Source organism: Botryllus schlosseri, chromosome 15 (assembly GCF_051294905.1).
Source record: "Botryllus schlosseri isolate E-star chromosome 15, Bs_hap1, whole genome shotgun sequence".
NCBI classification, from domain to species: domain Eukaryota; kingdom Metazoa; phylum Chordata; class Ascidiacea; order Stolidobranchia; family Styelidae; genus Botryllus; species Botryllus schlosseri.
The window spans coordinates 16,002,728-16,022,563 of record NC_137250.1 but is presented as its reverse complement, the minus strand read 5'-3'; the positions used below and the strand labels follow the sequence as shown (position 1 = coordinate 16,022,563).

The 19,836-nt window shown below is 40.8% G+C and overlaps 2 protein-coding genes across 3 annotated transcripts in view; both read right to left on the bottom strand.

The window, feature by feature from the left end:
• Window positions 1-260: 260 nt before the first annotated feature.
• Window positions 261-6,531, bottom strand: LOC145457975 (demethylmenaquinone methyltransferase-like). The gene is made up of 5 exons (XM_080336257.1): window positions 6,146-6,531; window positions 4,893-5,004; window positions 4,716-4,836; window positions 2,343-2,498; window positions 261-458 (listed from the first exon to the last, which is right to left on the bottom strand). The coding sequence occupies exons 1-5, from the start codon at window positions 6,390-6,392 to the stop codon at window positions 369-371; spliced, it is 726 nt and encodes a 241-aa protein (XP_080192383.1). The 5' UTR covers window positions 6,393-6,531; the 3' UTR covers window positions 261-368.
• Window positions 6,532-7,543: 1,012 nt separating this feature from the next.
• The window catches only part of LOC145457976 (methyltransferase-like protein 27), an 83,957-nt gene continuing 71,664 nt past the window's right edge, over window positions 7,544-19,836 (bottom strand). For both annotated transcript variants that reach the window (XM_080336259.1, XM_080336258.1), the window contains 4 exons: window positions 18,695-18,806; window positions 18,509-18,629; window positions 11,031-11,186; window positions 7,544-7,719 (listed from right to left, as the gene is read on the bottom strand). In XM_080336259.1, the coding sequence (XP_080192385.1) occupies window positions 7,630-7,719; window positions 11,031-11,186; window positions 18,509-18,629; window positions 18,695-18,806 (479 nt within the window). In that variant the 3' untranslated portion in view covers window positions 7,544-7,629. The remainder of the gene's footprint in view (window positions 7,720-11,030; window positions 11,187-18,508; window positions 18,630-18,694; window positions 18,807-19,836) is intronic.

Below are 19,836 nucleotides of genomic sequence, written 5' to 3'. Positions count from 1 at the left end.
TTAGATTAGCGATGAGGAGCCCAGATAAACCTCCGGCTTGAACCCACATCCGTTGGTGTCGTGGCGATGACGGCTTAGCTAACTGCGCCACTCGCCTACCCTCAAAACTAATAGGTAGATTATACACTGCGGTACACGAAGACAATATTTTTTAACTGCCTCCATTCACACATTACATGAATACTTTTATCTGATCTCACACCGACTATGATCATTGCATAGCAGTCCTCCCTTATGATCTCTCGGATTTGAAACGAGAAGAATATATACAATTTATGTACAGTTATGGACGACAACAAACTCGGTAGATATTGATCAGCATTCGGTTACAGAAACACAATTGCACGGATTACACGGTACGGAGCATTTCATATCTTGGCGTAGCATCTTATGAGGTCGATCATGCCGTTCTTGTATTTGAATCCGTCGGACAAGAGAGCAAAGCAATCGCACGTCAGCTGAAGAATAACAGAATATATATGAGATCATTTCACTCTGCTGATATTTTCTGTGAGCGATGACTGATCATATCGCATGAGATCGGGAAACTAACTGCTCACGTGCTGCATGCATCGGTTTCCGTAGCCATCAGGGATATAAAGTAGTAAAGGGTGGAAGATCAAAGAGGTTTCGATAATACAGTTGTCAAAGTAAATATACTCTATTCCGGAATTGCGAGACAACGAGGGTTGTGTTTAAAACAACTCATCTTTTAACGCTCTAGTGAAGGGGCGGCCAACCCGTGGCCCGTGGGCCAGATGTGGCTCGCGAGAAGGTTTTGAGTGGCCTGCGAGGCAATACTCGAAATGAGTTATAATGTCGAAAAATATATTACTCAGGTAATTAATGTGAACTTTCAAGATCAACCGAAAATTTGATTAGCCTGCCCACGAAATTTGGGACGTTGATGACAAAAATATCAGCTCCGACGTATGGCGTAGCCAGGGGTCACGGGTCATGCTCATATTTCGTAGATCTTCGTATATGACCATAAAGTAGAATATTTCGTTGCAGATATATTTTACTTGGTATTTTTTTAGCACTTCGCGCGATTTATTGTCACTCGATTTCTTGCTTCTAGTATTGGTGTCTCCTCCTGAAAATTAAAAATATGCCTAGTTTACGGAATTGAGTCTAACTATATTCGCAATTATGAGAGAACGTGGTGTCCAACGTGCGATATCGTGCATTCACTCGCATAAAGATCGTCGGCGATGAAATCTTTGCGCAAACTGATAGACGCACGTTCACTGAAACCTTCGATATGGATATGTCCAAGCGCCGATTAATCATGTCCTGGCCAAATGAGCCCAGCGGTATACAGAGGCGACCCACGATATATGCAGCTAACATTTTTATTGACCGAATTCATTCATTCCCATTGAAAACATTTCTCGCTTCGCGCGGCTAGGACATGTAGCCAGAGCTTTCATGACATAATTGTTATCGATACCCTACACTACTGTAACATTGGTTTCCAGTATCACCATGTGAAAAGATGGGATGATCAAAAGGTGAATATTTATTATAGCATTTTTTTGGGGGAAGGGGGCATGTCATTTTCACCTCCCTGGGGACGTCATTGGTAATATTGAAATTGAACATGAAATTTATGACATTTCATCAGCTGTTTAAATACGGCGCCCTGATAATGTCAGTGAATCTCTACTATATATTGTCACATTTGTACAGTTTCGCGATAGCAATGCATGGAATTCGCCTTAACATGCTTCTGATGACCAGTGATCTCAGAAAATTATCATTGTGACTAATTCTGAATAAACATAATGCTTGATTTTAGAAATCCGTACATGTGGCAAAAGTATCCTAACTGTTTATAGAAAACTTAGAAGACAAAAGTTCGAAAGTCAAGCAATTGTTGCTTATTGCAGCACAGTCTGCAGTGTATGAGCGCCTCCTAGTGGTATTTTGGAGGATTTCCGGCGTTTCTGCACATGCCTAGTGCCTACAAACGAACTGTTGACGAAATATTGTAATTCTGACCTATTCTGATACATGGGTGATATGGTTATGGCTGTAAAAACATTCTATGGGTGTTTTACCATCGGGTGGTTTACTTGTGCTAGGTATCAGGCGCAATATTTATATACCACTTTAATTTGAAACCACGGGAGCGCAGTGCATTTTCAACAATCCTAGACACAACAACATTACAGAAATCCCGCAACAAAAGGATTGGATCTAGCTATATATGGGCGATATCTTTAAATTTCAGTCGTCATGTGAATATCCACATCGACTGCTGGTCTGATTAGTTTGGTTCCTCTCAGGTGGGCAGTGTTGTGAGGACTGCGGGTCCAAGCATCTGTCTATCTACTCACCGATTCCATCAGTTTGCATATTCCACGTGTTTCAAGGTCGTTCAACACGGTGTTGGCGACATCCATATCCTCATCGGTAACCTGCTCGTCATGCTCGTTGAAATTTGTCGTGTTGAAGACGAATGTCCCTCCTGATTTCAAGATCCGAAAAAATTCCTAGAACAGCAAGACGGGCGGTCAGAGTCAGAAAGTTAATATTTAAATAGCAGTGAAGGGATGATTCAAGTGACTTTACTCAAGTTACCTGGTTCGACTTGCTTTGACTAGGGCTCGACGCATGAGACATATAAAATGAGCCATGACTCGGAGTCCAGTTTCAGGTCAATTTACAATTAATTAAATATTCCACTTCGCAAAGCATTCTAAGTGTCTCGGCCGTACCGTGAAGAGATTACATAATCAATGCTAATTCGTTTTTACTGGATTCCGGTCCTTTGTACGTTTTCGATATGGTTAATACTGTCAGCAACGTCATCAAAGACATAATAGCTACGATACGACCTTATTGAATTCGTGTTATATATAGGGTTGCATTTAAAACAAATATGGTGGCTTAAAACACAGTGTTTGAAACAAAGGCCTTTTTAAAAAAATAATGTGTTTATTTTAAGTTGTAAAATTATGCCCTATTCGTGTAAATACTTTCCAAAAAACATGTTGCGTTAGCCTACGGACAATTACCACCCGATATAGCCGACGTATACGATATGGGATGGTTGGAAGCCTCAAATGGTCGGTTCAACTATAGATAACTAACTCACGGATAGATACGCAACACCCGTCGTCACGCTTGCTTGCCCGGAGGAAATTACTTCTCAGCAATTTGAACGCAACATAATTGCTAATCCAATAACTGACGACCCGCGTGCTTAAATTCAATAAAGTTGATTTTATTTGAAAGCTACTGTCGCACTGATTCCGAAAATATACATTAAAATCTTATCACGGCAATGGAACCCCCTTGAAATGTACCTCAAAGTTTGAAAATAGCCATTGTTCTGAACAATCGCAACCACGCAATGGCCATTGTTACGGTCATTGTGCTGCGTCGGTGCGATTGTTTAGAACAATGCCGATTTTCAGACTTTGAGGTGTATTTCAAGGAATTCCATGGCCCTGATTGGATTTTAATGTATATTTTCGGAATCAGTGCGACAGTAGCTTTCAAATAAAATACTCTTTATTGAATTTAAGCAAGCGGGTCGTCAGCTAAGGGATTAGCAATTATGTTGCGTTCAGATTGCTGAGCAGTAATCACCTCCGGGCAAGCAAGCGTGACGACGGGTGTTGCGTATCTATCCGTAGGTTAGTTATCTATAGTTCAACAGCTATAGTAGGTAGATATTTCGTCAAAGGAGCTATATTTAGCCTATATTTTCTATTGTCAGTGGTAAACCACTATGACGTCACAATTGAATATTCGTGACATCAAATTTAACATTCAGTGGAATGGTCAATTGCCTAAACATTTATGTTTAACGAAAAACAAATGTTGGTCCTTTCTGGGCCACTTTGACGTAATTTGGTCACAAATTTCTCTTACACGTTCAAACATTTTTTCTCCTCTATACACAGAAGAGATAATGAGGTTGGCGCTGCCTATAGCCTCCATACAAATTTGACATGACTTGACTCGAGTGTAATTTTGCGTTGACTCTTCTAAGTCACTTGCGACCCGTAGGTTAGTAACTTGCTCGATACACTGAATATAGCAATATCGCACTATTTCAAATAACGGGGGGTAATAGAAAGGAGCATTCTCGGTTTTGTATATTGTGCACTAATAAGTGATCGTCTGATCAAGTCTTATATTAACCGCTGACTTACTGGAACATACCTTCTTCTATTTGTATAGCAAATAGCAATAGGCCATATGTAGTGCACGTTTAACGTTTAGTTTAAACATCATGGGCAGTCTCCTCTATTATAGTTATCTTGGGACGAAAACAATAATCCATTTGCAAATCAGGCGCGTACGTTTATGTAAGTACATGTTGGGTCGACTCATACCACGGTCCGCTTTTACTTAAAAGGCTCCTTAAGACACTGTCTCTATCCCGATTCGTCTCCAAACAGGACACGGTCCACTAATTGCACACCTGCATCGAATTGGCCAGCACGACAGTGGTCTCTGTGAACGATGCCAAGTGCCCGAAACATTTGAGCACTTCTTCTTTACTACCTACTCGTTGCGTGTAATCTGCAACACCTCCCAATGGACCCTGATGTAACTGAGCAATACTATAATGATAAAACCATTGATAGATTCGGGGTGAGTGCCGGTACCCCGTTTTAGCCACCGGCAGTAGTAGTGAAGTTACACCCTTTCTGAAAATAGCATTGGTTAATATTACTTCATATGACTGTACTCACCGGCAGGCATTCCGCCCGTAAATGACCCGCGCTAAAAGCACCACCACACAGCACAACGTCATACGTATTATCGGGAAAAGCCAATCTGGTGTCGGGGGTGATTATGAGCGTGTGAAAGTGTCTGTTGTAAAGAGTGAGTTTTTGTGAAATATTCCCTCAACTCATGAGATGCCCAACCTGAAGATACCCTTCTTTTTGGCGACCTCCAGCATTTTATCGTTGCCATCAATGACGTCGACAGGTCCTTTAAATCCTTGGCGCAACAATTCCTCCCCCATCAATCCGGTACCTGTGTTGTGATGAAAATCCTTATATGGCGGGATATTACTAAGGCCGGTGTTGTATATAATTGACAAATATAAAGTTACGCAGCAATAGGCGTACAGGTGGTCTCTTTATATTCAATGTTTGCTTCTTTGATGTAAATTTCTCAAATAATTTGCAAAGAATGAGTGCGCTAGGTTCAATATTTGAACAACTTTGGTTAGCGATCTTATGCAACTTCAGAGGCAACGTATTACGTATGCGTCATTTAGTCACAAAAACCGATCCTACAGGTAGCTGCTCGTGGTGTTCGATGTGCCGTCCATTAACAGCGAAGCCTCCTTTACACAACTTCAATATTAACAATATATTCCGGCAGTTTGTTCAAACAAACCCGGTCAACGGTCCAAACTAATATAAGGAAAAGACGTTGACATTTTCGCGGCATATACATCGACTCATGATTAGGGCGATTTTTCTTTTGACACGTCAAAATAGTCAAAAGTAGGTCAAAATTGTAGCGTTAGGTCAAAAAATGTCAAAATTGTTTACAAAAGTTAACACTTTTTTGCAACCTGGATTTCGTTTGTGTCGTAGATTTTGCACTGTCGGCGAACTTATCATTTGGCATTTTACAGTTTGCAGTCTACTTTATAGGCCTACCGTTGTATACGGCCCATTGTCTGCTCATTGTGAATCATAAACATTCAAATGGAAAAAAATATGTTGACATGGCTCAGCGTACCGCAATATCCCAACTGAGGCAAGAGTGCGAGGGCATTGCATGGTTCTTATATCAAGAAGCGCATGATGAAAAATTGTGATGTAGAAACCATTGCCAGAATGAAGAAACACAGTTTGTCACCAGCAGTGTACGCACAACTTCAGTGGTGTCAGCCAACAACTGCTGCTGTTGAACGTTCTTTCTCGATTCTTGGCAAGCTACTCAGTAAGGACAGACGCTTTCTACCCGAAAATCTAGGAAAGTGTCTTTCGTTGTACTACTATTTTTTTAAATTATTTTTTACCATAATGCGTGATGTAACTACTGGAATTATTCATTGGGGCCAGCATCCCTTATATTATATGTATGCCAGTATGATCACGGGTGGAACTCTGGTCAGAAATTTCGCCATAATGCATTTTCATTTCTTCACCACACTCACCCGCACAAATGTCCAGAGCTAATTTATTCACACCACTGGTTTTCAGATGTTTCATAGCCATGGAGGCGAACCGCTTAGGGTTCTCATACTGAATACCGCACAGGCCTTCATCGTACTTCTCAGCATGCCTGGTATAGCATTCAATATTTGCTTCGTCGCCCGGCTTCAAATCAGCGAAGATATCTTCAACTAATTTCTCGCTCTTAAAATTTGCAGCAGTACCGCCATCAAACGTGGCAACACTCATGGTTCAATCCTTCGCTAAGACCCCACTGTGAGGATGCAACTAATTCGCAGTCGTTTATCGCGGGCTGATCACTTCTCGGGTGACTTGCACAATGCACACATTCCACAGTCAACACTGCGATAACTACTCCTTGATACCGCTTGGTCACTGATCCAACCTTATCGATGAACATTACTTCATTCGTGCTTAATGGGTCAATGTAAACAACGGCGAGTGGACAGAAGTCATTCATCCACGCCCTGGATTTTAGCAGAACGCATGGATAATAGTAATATATATTGCCTCTGGCTATTGCATATTTGACCAATGATTTGTCATCGCCAGCTTTCATTGGTGTAGGTTGCATTACACGACGCAACACGATTATTATAACGATATGCTGATTACGTAATATAGTTACCTCCTGCACGGATGACTAGGCAAAAATAGAATCGGATGTGTCATATTTATTCGCGAGTATCAACAGCGTGTCAAGTGCTATCACACTGTTCTTGAACTACAGTACAAACAGTCCAAAATAATAGTAAGGCATCACGAGTGAGCAGCCAAAGAAAAGCAGACATTCGGCATTCGCCAACCCCTTTCAAATATTATATTATTCAGCATGAGCATAGGCTTAGCAGGGATGAACATTTAGGAGAGTAATAATTTTGAAATCACGTGACGCCATCATCATGGCATCAAGGGTTTTCGCATATCGCAGGCATGATGAGTGATCACAAATGTTCTGTGACCACAAATGGTGATCACAATAACTATCAGTCGGTTAAGTCAATATTTACATGGCGGAGTACTATGTAATTCAAGAGTGGATCATGCAAGACCGGTATACGACACATGTGGGTCGACCACGTCTGATATAATACTTTTACTTAATTGATCCAGCTGGATTCTTCCACATGAAGTGTGTCAGTGTGACTGCGCCAGTTTGATGTTTTGCGTGACAGCGACACTATGTGAGTCTATATTCATCTGATAGCCTTTTCTGATTGCTCTTGGATCCGGTTCAAAATAAATATGACCGTTCATTGTCTTTCAGACTCCCTCCACTGATAAGCTACGATTACGAATTACCAACTCCATTCCATGCGGACTACGGCAAGACTCCTGTGCATGGTCCATTTACCCCTTTTGTAATATTTGGCGAAGTATATAACCGTTCTATATTTATTACCGTGATATCACATTACAGTAATGCAGTTGCATCGATTACAGATGGCCCTCGCGCTGAAGTGTCTTATAACTTGATGTAGCACCGAATGAGATCCACATTGCCGTTTTTATATTTGAATCCGTTCGACAACAGAGAAAAGCAATCACCCGTCATCTGAAATAAAATACATCCTATATATAACGTCATTAATCTCTCACCGAGATCTGAGATATTCTATAGAAGATATCAGGGGTGGGCAAACTGCGGCTCTTTGATTGCACAACGCACAATGCACATTGCACATACGTTTCGCCATTGTGCTAGATAGAGGTTCAGCCCGACTATTTATTGATGCATTTTATCACGTATTAACAATATCCGTATTGTTTTGCGTTGTTTCTTTTGTTTACGCAACACTTGCAAAATCTAGGGCAGTGGCTCCCAACCGGTGGGGAATTCAATGCTTTCTGGTGGGGATTAGACGCATTTGGTAAACATCATATTGTGAGAGGTGTGTCGTCTGATAACCTGCTAGAGTTGTAACCTGAGTCCCACGTATTGTGCGGCTGGGTAGATATACTTAGCTCTTGGTAGTAGACGCACGTCCCTGCGTTAGTCCTTGATCTGACAACTTCAACGTGGATGCAATGACTGCATTGCCCCAGATAGATATATTGGTCGAATATGCATGGAATATACAGTAGGATGTCGCATATGAGTCTAGCGTATAATTCAAAGCACGAGCTGCTAAATGGTAAGTCACGTGGTAGCGAGAAGAAAGATATAAGTCATGTGATATAGAGATATGGGCGATGTACCATAATGATGTTGTATCTTACAAAGTGTATGAACCGTGAGGGGGCGCTGGGCGTTCCTACAATATACAGGATAGTCTACATATTTACGGAGACCCATGCGCGATTACCGTTACCCGTTAAATACTCTGGGATGTATGTATCGAAAATTATATTGCATGTTGTTCACAAACACTAATTTTTGACTCTGGATAACAATGTTGGCGTCAGAAACGCATCCAGCAGACCAACACGACCAGTATGACGTAAAATAACGCTTTTGCTTAATTTTGGCGGTTACCGGTTCGGTTCACAATACGTTTATGTTGCAGTTATAGGCGATTGTCTTGCGTACTGGTGTGATTGTGTGTCTTGTGTACTCGAACAAGTAAATAGCTGCTCCATAATGACAAAAGTTAAAGTGGAATACGACGATAGTTTTGGGTATAGTGGGGAATGAAAATTCGGAATGAATCAAGACGAAAAGGTCGGGAACCACTGATCTAGGGGAAAGCGGAACTACAGGATTGTCACTTTGCAATTGAATTCTCGAACCGAGTGCACATGAACGTTTCACCCGGGCGCAACAATGGTGCATGGACAATTGGTCATCAATTAATGATGGAACTTTGTGATCAACAATGAACTTGGTAACACTTGTCGAAATTTTCAACTCTTTTTTTTGCTTTTTTAGAATGGTTAATTGAGTTTACCTAATTCGACGATGCTGATTCCTAATTTGCCGTCAGAATTCACTCATCACGTCAAAATGTTTTGCAAGAATCGAATAAACATTTTACTCAAACACGGCTGTATTGAGGGCGCTTATGCCCGTTTACGTCCGTATATGATACGAAACACATCTTACAATGCTCTCAATTTACTTTATTGGATTTGAGGTTTAATTTATTGGAGTTGAGGTTTAATTTCCTAAACTAAACCCTTCAAATAATCAAGATCCTTAGCATTTCCAAGAAATTCAGATGCAACTTCAGTGAAAGAGAGTCATGAATTTTTCCAAATCCAACTTCCTAATAAGAATTAGGTGGTTTTGGTGAGTGTTCAGATTTGAGTTCCAACAAATACACCCTCTCCTATTGTATTAACTCAAGTGAGGAAACTTTTCGTGAATGTCTTTGATCAGAGCTTTTAAAAAGTTTTTCGTGATATCCAGTTTAATATGTAATGGTGGAAATACAACATTAGATCTGTCGATAAGAGCAGGCTCTGAAACATTTAAAAGCCTGGTGTAAGATACTCCCTCACCGGCCACTTACGTTTAATTCATTGATTTCTACTGTCCATTCACACATAAAACAAGGATAGCTTGTAGTTCTGGCTAGACAGCTGAACCAGTAGCATATTTATGAGTTCAAAATCAACGGAAACTTTACACGTTTGAGTACTATATTCAAAATTTGAAATCAAAAGTCTTATATTCTCGTAAGACTCCTTGATGCCAGTTGTACCAGCTACACTGCTACTGGGATTAAAGCACATTGATTTGTATTGTGCGATAAAACAGCTTTTAGGCTTGATGCATAAATAAAGAGGCGCAATTCACAGTTCCCATTGTCTCTGAGACCTTGAACATCGACACAATAGACTAAAGAGGGTTCGGATGCAAAGAAGCGTGTGTATTCACTATCACGATGTATATACGAAACAAAAGTGGTATCAGTGCCGAATATGCGGTTAGCATTTAATCTGGAACCTACAATAAGAGCAGATTCCTTCGCAAATTCAGATTTCTGACAAAGTTATTTAGTTCAGCTATATTCAACTTTATATAGCTGCTGATCACCATCACATTCATGCTGAGAACATTCTTCAGACAATGACTCTTCACCGGGAGAATCTTCTTCAACTGTTGGTAAAACTTTTGAAGGCAATGGAATTGTGACATCTGTCCCACGAGGAATCGGTCGTGTGGCGCAAGTCAAATTGGATATTGATTTTTATGCTCAGTTTTGACACTGAATTAAAAAAAACACATGAGCAAAAGTAACAATTTTTTCCATGTCCATGTGGCTGTCTCCAAACCATTGACACCAAAAATGCTAAAGATTTTAGTTTCCAAATGCTTCGCAGCCTCACTGTCGCTTTATTTTTCATTCAGTGTGCTGTGCATATACCTCTTCTTTACATCGCCAAGGACCAGGTGGCTGTCTGATTTCAAAGACTACTCCAAGTCGTTCCGACGCGATCCTATCTTTTCATTGTATCGCACTCTTGTGATGTTTTTGAAATGAAGAAAATCTTAATAAATTGTCCCCATTGCCCTGTGTTTCGGATCTCAAAATGTTACGCACTGCTGTCCAAGGGTCCGCGCATTGAGTTGGTGAGTGCGCGCAGACTCGTGAAAATTTAGATGGAATATGACCTGGAATAGATAGTCGACGGTCGGTTCGTCGTGCATGCGTATGAGCATGTACAATGTACATTTTGTCTTTTGCCCCAAGTGCGTCAGGGATATGCATTATAGATTTGATAAGTGTTTACAGGATAATTTGTCTGTAAATTTATAGGAGTATGTTGCACACCGGTAAATTGAGTCATCCCTTCAAATGTAGTTTGCCATCGGATATGCAACAAAATCATTGCTGTTGAGATTAATTTCTTTGCTTCCCCGTGAGTTAAAATCGCTTTACTGACCATTTTGGATCAGTTCATTTATCGATGTTTACTCACGGATTCCATCAATTTACACACTCCGTGTTTTTCGAGGCGACTGAGAACGGCGTTCGCGACGTCCATATCCTCGTCAAGCGCCTTGTTATCGTGCTGGTTGAAGTTGGTCGTGTTGAAGACGAACGTGCCACCGGATTTCAAGACTCGAAAAAATTCCTAAAATAACAAAACGAACTCTCATGGTCGTCGAGGCCGTGGCCAAATATCAATGTAGTACATAGTCATAACGATTTTGCACGGACTTATCCGATCTTTCATTATCGCTTCGCTAATATACAAGTACTTCAAGTAAGCCCATACACAGTAAACTAAAATAGTGTGTTCGGTCGATCAGAAGAGGATGGCTACTATGCTTCATCTGCTGGGCCATTCGAAACCGCATCTCAGAGGTTGATAGGTTCTGCTTAATTGTGTAACCCCTTTGGGGATGGTAGTACGCACTTTTTCCGTACACGGCTGTGGAGTCGGAGTCGGAGTTTCGTTAATTTATTTTGGAGTCGGAGTCACAGTCACGTTGTCGAACCATCACAAACTTACTTTCTTTATGTGAGTGGACCTGCATAGTTTTCATAATTTATGTGAACCATAGACTTTTAAAAATGTCAGAGAGGTATAATATTCCGAGTGGATTTACAGGAATGTCGGAGTCGGTATATTGATAACGACGTAGTCAGGGCTTTGGAGCCGGAGACGGAGCAAGAGCCGGGACCCCTAAGCCGTGCATTTTCGGCGGAGCCGGAGCTGGAGCCGGAGCTTTACATAAAATGCAAGATGAGCTGGAGCTGGAACCGGTTCTATGAACAGTAGCTCCGGCTCCGGCTTTCATAAGATGCCTAATGCCAATGCTTCTACTGATGGCTAAATTCACATAATTTTACGACAATCGTTCAAAAAATTGAGAATTGTTGCCTCTTTGGCACTACCTTTTTTTAAAACTAACCATTAACCATGTCTAATTGTTTAAACACATGCGCCAAACCTGGGTAGGCTGGATTTGCCGCGCTTACTCCGTAATTACTAGGGCAAGTTTTTGCAACTTTTTTTACAGCTTCCGGCAGCTTCCTAAATACTCGGAAGATATGTAGAATGCTGTTTTAAGCTGTTTGAAGGAATATTATAGTGCAACTTTTTGCAACTTTTGTCCATTTTCTTTCATGCAACGTTTTGCAACATTTTGCAACTTTTTCGATTTTACATGAAAGTATTTTCGATTTTTGTGAAATACACCGCCAAATTCGACTGAAATACTTTAAATCAGCACTGAAGTAACGCTCTTACGGGTATTTCGGGAGCTGAGCCGGAAAGTTGACCTTTTTTTAATCAATCAATAGAGAAGGCGTATGGAAAACTGTATTTCGGGAGTGAAACTGGGAAGTTGACTTTTTTTTTTAGTCAACCGAGCAAAAGGTGGTCTTTTAGTGCAACTTTTGTGAAAAAATAAATGCAACTTTTCACTGCAACTTTTGTCAAAAATAAATGCAACTTTCCACGGATTTAACTGCAACAAAAACTTGCCCTAGTAATTACTATATTATAGGTATACCCTCAAATTCGTAATCAGCACAACACCGATAGCCAATTGTGTGGTTCGAAAAATAATGAAAACCATGCATGTCACAAAACGGGATTGATGCTTATGGGAGATGAGCAATATACCTAATTAGTAATGAGACGAATATATAAGCGACGACATAGGATATAACCATGACATTGCTGCACAGGGCTGTTAAAAAATAACTTTTTTTTCTGCATTCCAGCCATTCAGTGAATAAAATGTCAGGTTACCCTAAAAAACGCTACACACCAAATTTGGTTCAATTCTAACAAGTATAAGGCTCCGCAGATCCAATTAAAAATTTTAATTTATGCATGAAAATTAAAAAAAAATCAAATTTTTCTGTCAACCCCATGAAATTGTTGAGCTGTTTTTAGAGACAATGCAAAACAAATTTGACTCAATTCGAACTAGTAGAAGCGGAGTTGATTGAATTTTTCGTTGATAATTCTCGGATTATCCTTGATTGGTGGACAATCCGAGGATTATCAACGAAAAACTCCAATGACTTCGCTTCTACTAGTTGGAATTGAGTCAAATTTGTTTTGCATCGTCTCTGAAGACAGCTCAACAATTTCATGGGGTTGACAGAAAAATCTGAAATTTTCTTCTTATAATTTTCCAGTATAATTCAAAAATTTTAATTGGATCTGCGGAGCCCTATACTTGTTAGAATTGAACCAAATTTGGTGTGCAGGATTTTTTAGGGTAACCTGACAATTTAATGAATGAATGGCTGGAATCCAGAAAAAAATTATTTTTGAACAGCCCTACATGTTGATTTAGAGGCGCGCATGCCGCACGCTGAGAAACATTGTCTCCTTTCTGAATTGGATGACCAAATGCACGTTCTTCGTTGATAGTTTTTTAATCGTAGCGCCAAATTGGATATTGTGTTATCGTTTTTGCCTATGAATTGAAATTCGTTCAAGCGGACGATCGTTTATCCCAGTAACGATTTGACGTACGTAAATAGGGAAATGCATCGAAGCCAGCCCAGATCGCTATTATAGTCCGCATAGCCTAGAATTGCCAGGATACGAGCTAGTCAATGCGGTGTCCGAACCCTGCCCTGGTGTTGAATATAAGAGGCTAATTAGTGATTGGATGTGCGCTTTCCACTATAATAGGCTTTTAGAAGTACAGAACTTCAATATTGCAGCAAACAATACGTTCATATTGTTAAATTTATTCCACTGGAAGCTTTTCGATTGGCTCTCTTCAGCAGTGAACGCCAGTAAATGAGGTTAACCAAGTTCGAAATATAGAAAGAATTTTGTCGTTGTGACGTAATAATGACAAGTACACAAGTCGCGAACGGCAGTAAACAGCGCACGGTTACGGCACAGCACACACAAAATCAGCTGTAAAACAGCCGAATGACAAAACAACACTAATGGAAGATTCCCAGCGTGTAGAGATGTTCTTTCTGGCGGCAGAGGATCGACTTTTGCAGCTTTATAATGGTTGATTCAAGGACCTTTAAATGAAAAAGAGAACGACCACGAGCAACTATGGAAAACTGATTGATATTGTAATGTTTTGCACACTCTGGGTGTTTCAATAGGTGCTGTCCGATGGCAGAATTACATGATGTTACTTGGTCATAATCATGCATGGTAACTAGGGACTGTGATGATGAAGCAGACATGTCATCACCCTGCGAATTCCTAATTTGACGTGGGACGTGTTGACGAATTCTTTGTTGCAAGCGTTGAGATGTGCGACCCACATACCGACTGTCACATCGGCACGTATATTGGTAAATTATGTTACTCTGATCAATCGCAGGAAGCACATCCTTACGCGTTGCTGGTAGTAAAGATTTCGTAGTAAATATGACACGGGTTTCCACTTGTGGGAAACAATGACTCACGGATGACTTAATCTGTTTTTCAAACCTGTTGCAAGCTGTGCCTATCCACGGGAGATGCAAATAGACTGGGCAGTGGGCACCTTCTCGGTCCAAACGGCTTATCTTTGTGGAAATCTTGTATTTTACGTTCAATAGTTACTTTGACAATATGCTCAGGATAGCCATTGGCAAGGAAAATGGATTTGATAGTATTTATTTCACAATCCAGTTAGTCATTACTGCAAATCATCAGGGCCCTGTGTACCAGGGTTCTTATCAAATTGATTTTACGTTTCACAGGGCAAAACGAATCCCATGAAAGATACTGACCACTGAATGTAGTCTTACGGTAGACAGATGTAACAAAATTATTGTTCATCTTCTCAACAAAGACATCCAAAAACGGTATCGAATTGTTATTCTCTTTTTCAACAGTAAACTTCAAAGAAGGGTGGAGGTTATTTAATTTGGCCAGAAACAAATCACATTGAGCTTCATTATTAAACAGGACAAAAGTGTCATCAACATAGCGATAGTACATCAATGGCCGATCGGCACTATCTAACAATCTCTTTTCATGAAACCCAACAAAGATGTTGGCAAAAATGGAGCCGAGTGGAGAACCCATGGCCAAACCGTCTGTCTGTTTATACATGGTGTTATCAAAACTAAATTCAACACCGCAAGTCGCCATTCGCATAAGTTTTATGAAAAAGAAAAGAACGAACGAACGCAACATTAAGTTGCTCATCGCTAACAGGTTTGAACGAACGCAACATTAAGTTGCTCATCGCTAACAGGTTTGGCAGTAAATCGTTATGCGGTAAGAAAGTGATTACAAACTTATCTGACTATACCCTCAATGACACCGAGGAGTTTGTGTTATCACTTGGGCTCGATTTTGCCATCCCTCCGAATGACGTGAATCGCGATGAGATTTTCGCAAAGTTGGAAGTACTTCTCGGTCAGTTACATCATCACCGGCAAACGTATGATGATGAAACTGAATCTAAGGAGTACTCGGCTAAACTTGCTGCTCTTAAAGAGAAATTTAGTAGTTTGGCGCATGGATTCTGTGGCACACCGATAGACAAGAGCGATTTTTTGATGAACAAGGACTGCTATCGTTGTATCAGGTCAATGAAGACTAATGCGTCCATTCACATTACGAAACCTGATAAAGGATCCGGGGTTGTTATTTTGAACAAATCGGACTACATTTCCAAGATGAATACTATTCTCAACGATCGAACGAAATTCCAAACTATCGGTCCAGCTTGCGATCATGATAGCACGGCGAAAATCAAATCGCGTATTAAACGCGCGCTCCAAACCTTGAAAAAGGCTGGAAAGATTTCATCGGCGACGTATGACGAAGTCAGACCGTCTGGTTCACTCCGTCCACGAATGTATGGTCTCCCGAAAATCCACAAGCCAGACGTGCCCCTTCGACCAATATTATCGATGGTTGGATCGCCGTACCACAACTCGCGAAGTGGATGGTGGAATTCCTTAAGCCGGTGAGTGCGCTCTATGATGACAACTGCATTCGGGACTCGTTCACGTTTGCTAACATTATCAATAATATCGATCACGATGCCTCCAAGATATACCTTAGCTCCTTTGATATATCAAGCCTCTTTACCAATGTCCCTATTGAAGAAACCATAGAGATCTGCGCTGATGCACTTTATGGTGGTGAGCTTCCATCTCCGCCATTTTCCAAATCTATGTTCATAAAACTTATGCGAATGGCGACTTGCGGTGTTGAATTTAGTTTTGATAACACCATTTATAAACAGACAGACGGTTTGGCCATGGGTTCTCCACTCGGCTCCATTTTGGCCAACATCTTTGTGGGGTTTCATAAAAAGAGATTGTTAGATAGTGCCGATCGGCCATTGATGTACTATCGCTATGTTGATGACACTTTTGTCATGTTTAATAATGAAGCTCAATGTGATTTGTTTCTGGCCAAATTAAATAACCTTCACCCTTCTTTGAAGTCTACTGTTGAAAAAGAGAAAAACAATTCGATACCGTTTTTGGATGTCTTTGTTGAGAAGATGAACAATAATTTTGTTACATCTGTCTACCGTAAGACTACATTCAGTGGTCAGTATCTTTCACGGGATTCGTTTTGCGCTGTGAAACGTAAAATCAATTTGATAAGAACCCTGGTACACAGGGCCCTGATGATTTGCAGTAATGACAAACTGGATTGTGAAATAAATACTATCAAATCGATTTTCCTTGCCAATGGCTATCCTGAGCATATTGTCAAAGTAATAGTTGAACGTAAAATACAAGATTTCCACAAAGATAAGCCGTTTGGACCGAGAAGGTTTATTTGCATCTCCTGTGGATAGGCACAGCTTGCAACAGGTTTGAAAAACAGATTAAGTCATCCGTGAGTCATTGTTTCCCACAAGTGGAACCCCGTGTCATATTTACTACGAAATCTTTACTACCAGCAACGCGTAAGGATGTGCTTCCTGCGATCGATCAGAGTAACATAATTTACCAATATACGTGCCGATGTGACAGTCGGTATGTGGGTCGCACATCTCAACGCTTGCAACAAAGAATTCGTCAACACGTCCCACGTCAAATTAGGAATTCGCAGGGTGATGACATGTCTGCTTCATCATCACAGTCCCTAGTTACCATGCATGATTATGACCAAGTAACATCATGTAATTCTGCCATCGGACAGCACCTATTGAAACACCCAGAGTGTGCAAAACATTACAATATCAATCAGTTTTCCATAGTTGCTCGTGGTCGTTCTCTTTTTCATTTAAAGGTCCTTGAATCAACCATTATCAAGCTGCAAAAGCCGATCCTCTGCCGCCAGAAGGAACATCTCTACACGCTGGGAATCTTCCATTAGTGTTGTTTTGTCATTCGGCTGTTTTACAGCTGATTTTGTGTGTGCTGTACCGTAACCGTGCGCTGTTTACTGCCGTTCACGACTTGTGTACTTGTGATTATTACGTCACAACGACAAAATTCTTTCTATATTTCGAACTTGGTTAATCTCATTTACTGGCGTTCACTGCTGAAGAGAGCCAGTCGAAAAGCTTCCAGTGGAATAAATTTAACAATATGAACGTATTGTTTGCTGCAATGCTTTCCACTATCTAATCATCAATTTTGTGTATTCATTCTTGTCTGCTTGATACACTCCTATTCTTGAATTGTCGCGCGATGTCACTTGCGAGCTTGCAGTATAATTGGTTAGAATGGTTACTGACTTGTACAGTGAACGACGTTGAATTAAGTTCCCAAATATTAATGCACCCCCAGATTGTCAGTGGCACTAATTTCGAGTTTATTCGATTCGTTTGAAAGGGTACCTTCTATATGTACTCCACTAAACTTGATCGACGACGGACGGACTGGTAACGAGCGCACCAATATCGAATTTGAAGCCATTGGGTATATTTGGTAATAAGTAGATTTCTGCTGATAAGGTCGCGACATGGGGTCAATTCTGCAGTTACTGCTGAACAAATCGCACCATTGCAAGATTAAATTGGACAGTATGGCGTGATATTAACTAGCGCAGTACCGCTATTAAAACATCACATCACTGTTTTAATGCTGTATCATGTGTACAATGTACATGCAATGGCATGGAGTAAATTGCATTCTCGAGCGGATATGACGTCATCGAGAGACGACACGAAGTAATCATTACGTCACATGACTTTGCATACCCCCACAAAATGATGATTTCTTGCTACGGCTGCAACCGAACCATAGTTGCCGGAGCCGGAGCTGCAGCCGGAGCAGTGGTATCATTGAGCTCCGGAGCTTGGAGCGGGAGCTAATTCATTATAGAAGAGAGCTCCAGGAGTCGGTGCTGGAGCAGTTTAAAATTCACGACTGCTCCAACGCCCTGGTCGTAGTTGGAGTAGGTGGTAAAAGGAACCGATTCCACAGCCCGTGTTCGTTACCAGTGTACTGATATACTGGTCTACTGGTATATTGGTACTGCTAAATCCCGTGCAAGAGACAATTTAATTTTAGACCTCGCCACTGGTCTACATCACTTTTACTTACTGGTAAGCATTCCGCCCTTAAATGGCCCGGACTGAAAGCTCCGCAACAAAGAGCCACATCGTACGTATTGTCAGGAAAGGGTAACCGAGAGTCAGGAGTGATTATCATCCTGTGCAAATGTCTGTTGGAAGGAATGTACGTCAGTGATAGAATGCTGGAATTCGCTCAACACATCAAACGCCGAACCTGAAGATGGCTTTCTTCTTGGCGACTTCCAGCATTGTATCGTTGCCGTCGACAGCATCAACATATCCACTGAATCCCTGACGCATCAACTCCTCCGTCATCAATCCGGTACCTGTGATGAATATTAATAACGTATTAATGACAGCTTATCAGCCCATTGATATATCCAACTGTGAGAAGAGGATGGCTACTTTCCTTCGGGAATTACTGGACCGAGAGACATAACAGATTCGACGGATATATTGTAGCGGATACAGGCCGGCAATGGTGGCAATATACGGTATACCACTTCAAGCCAACCCAAGACCAAAACAATATTTCATCGTTTTATCAGCACAATATGCTGTTATCACTGTAATCTCATCACTGAGCTTGTAACCAGGTCAGAATCCATCACGGCTTTACAGAACGTTGGTTATACGGACGCCCGTTTGATGGGAGGCTTATTTTGTTGAAGCACCCGAAAGGTCGACTGTATCAGTAGTGCATTTTATAAGTAATGGGATTCCTTTGTGAGTTGAAAGAGGGCAGTTGATCATTGAATTACAGCTTCTTGGAGGTACAGAACTTCAACATACAATTGAAGAGTATATTCATATTGAAATGAACCCGAATATTTTCGGCTGACACTCGTCAGGGGTAATCGTCAGCAACTAGTAGAAAATAGAAAAGAACAGCGTACATCAACAATCGTAGCACAAGATATGACGTCACCAGCATGAAATGTCGAATACGAGAGCGTTCAATGTACTATTTTTAGATGATACACGAACTCTTTTTGTTGACACAGCCTTGGCTGGTGTATTTTGATAAAAGTCGACTCCAAGGCACACAAATAAAAGTGTGAACGACCCTTTCCGACTATTCGAAATCTGTCGTCTCGATAATTTTTCGCACATGCGGGATTATCCAATAAGTGTCTGTCAATTGCAGAATTTATGGCCTTTGATTGTTCCGCATCAATCTTGAGCGGATGAGTTGAGGGTGAGCTTTTCACCGAGCGTGCTCTAATGAATCTAGGGACACAACTAGAAAATTTTCAGCTTTTCTGAATTAGATTATAATTAGAATTAGAGCTACACAGTTTTTCCAAATTAGATTAGAATTAGAATTAGAGCTACACAGCTTTTTCCAAATTAGAT

Excerpts from the sequence above, each read along its gene's own strand:
- LOC145457975 (XM_080336257.1), bottom strand. The coding sequence starts at position 6,392 with ATGAGTGTTGCCACGTTTGATGGCGGTACTGCTGCAAATTTTAAGAGC. Across the intron at positions 5,005-6,145 it reads AGCTCTGGACATTTGTGCGG|GTACCGGATTGATGGGGGAG; the intron begins GTGAGTGTGGTG and ends ATCACAACACAG. Across the intron at positions 2,499-4,715 it reads TACGGGCGGAATGCCTGCCG|GAATTTTTTCGGATCTTGAA; the intron begins GTGAGTACAGTC and ends TTGCTGTTCTAG.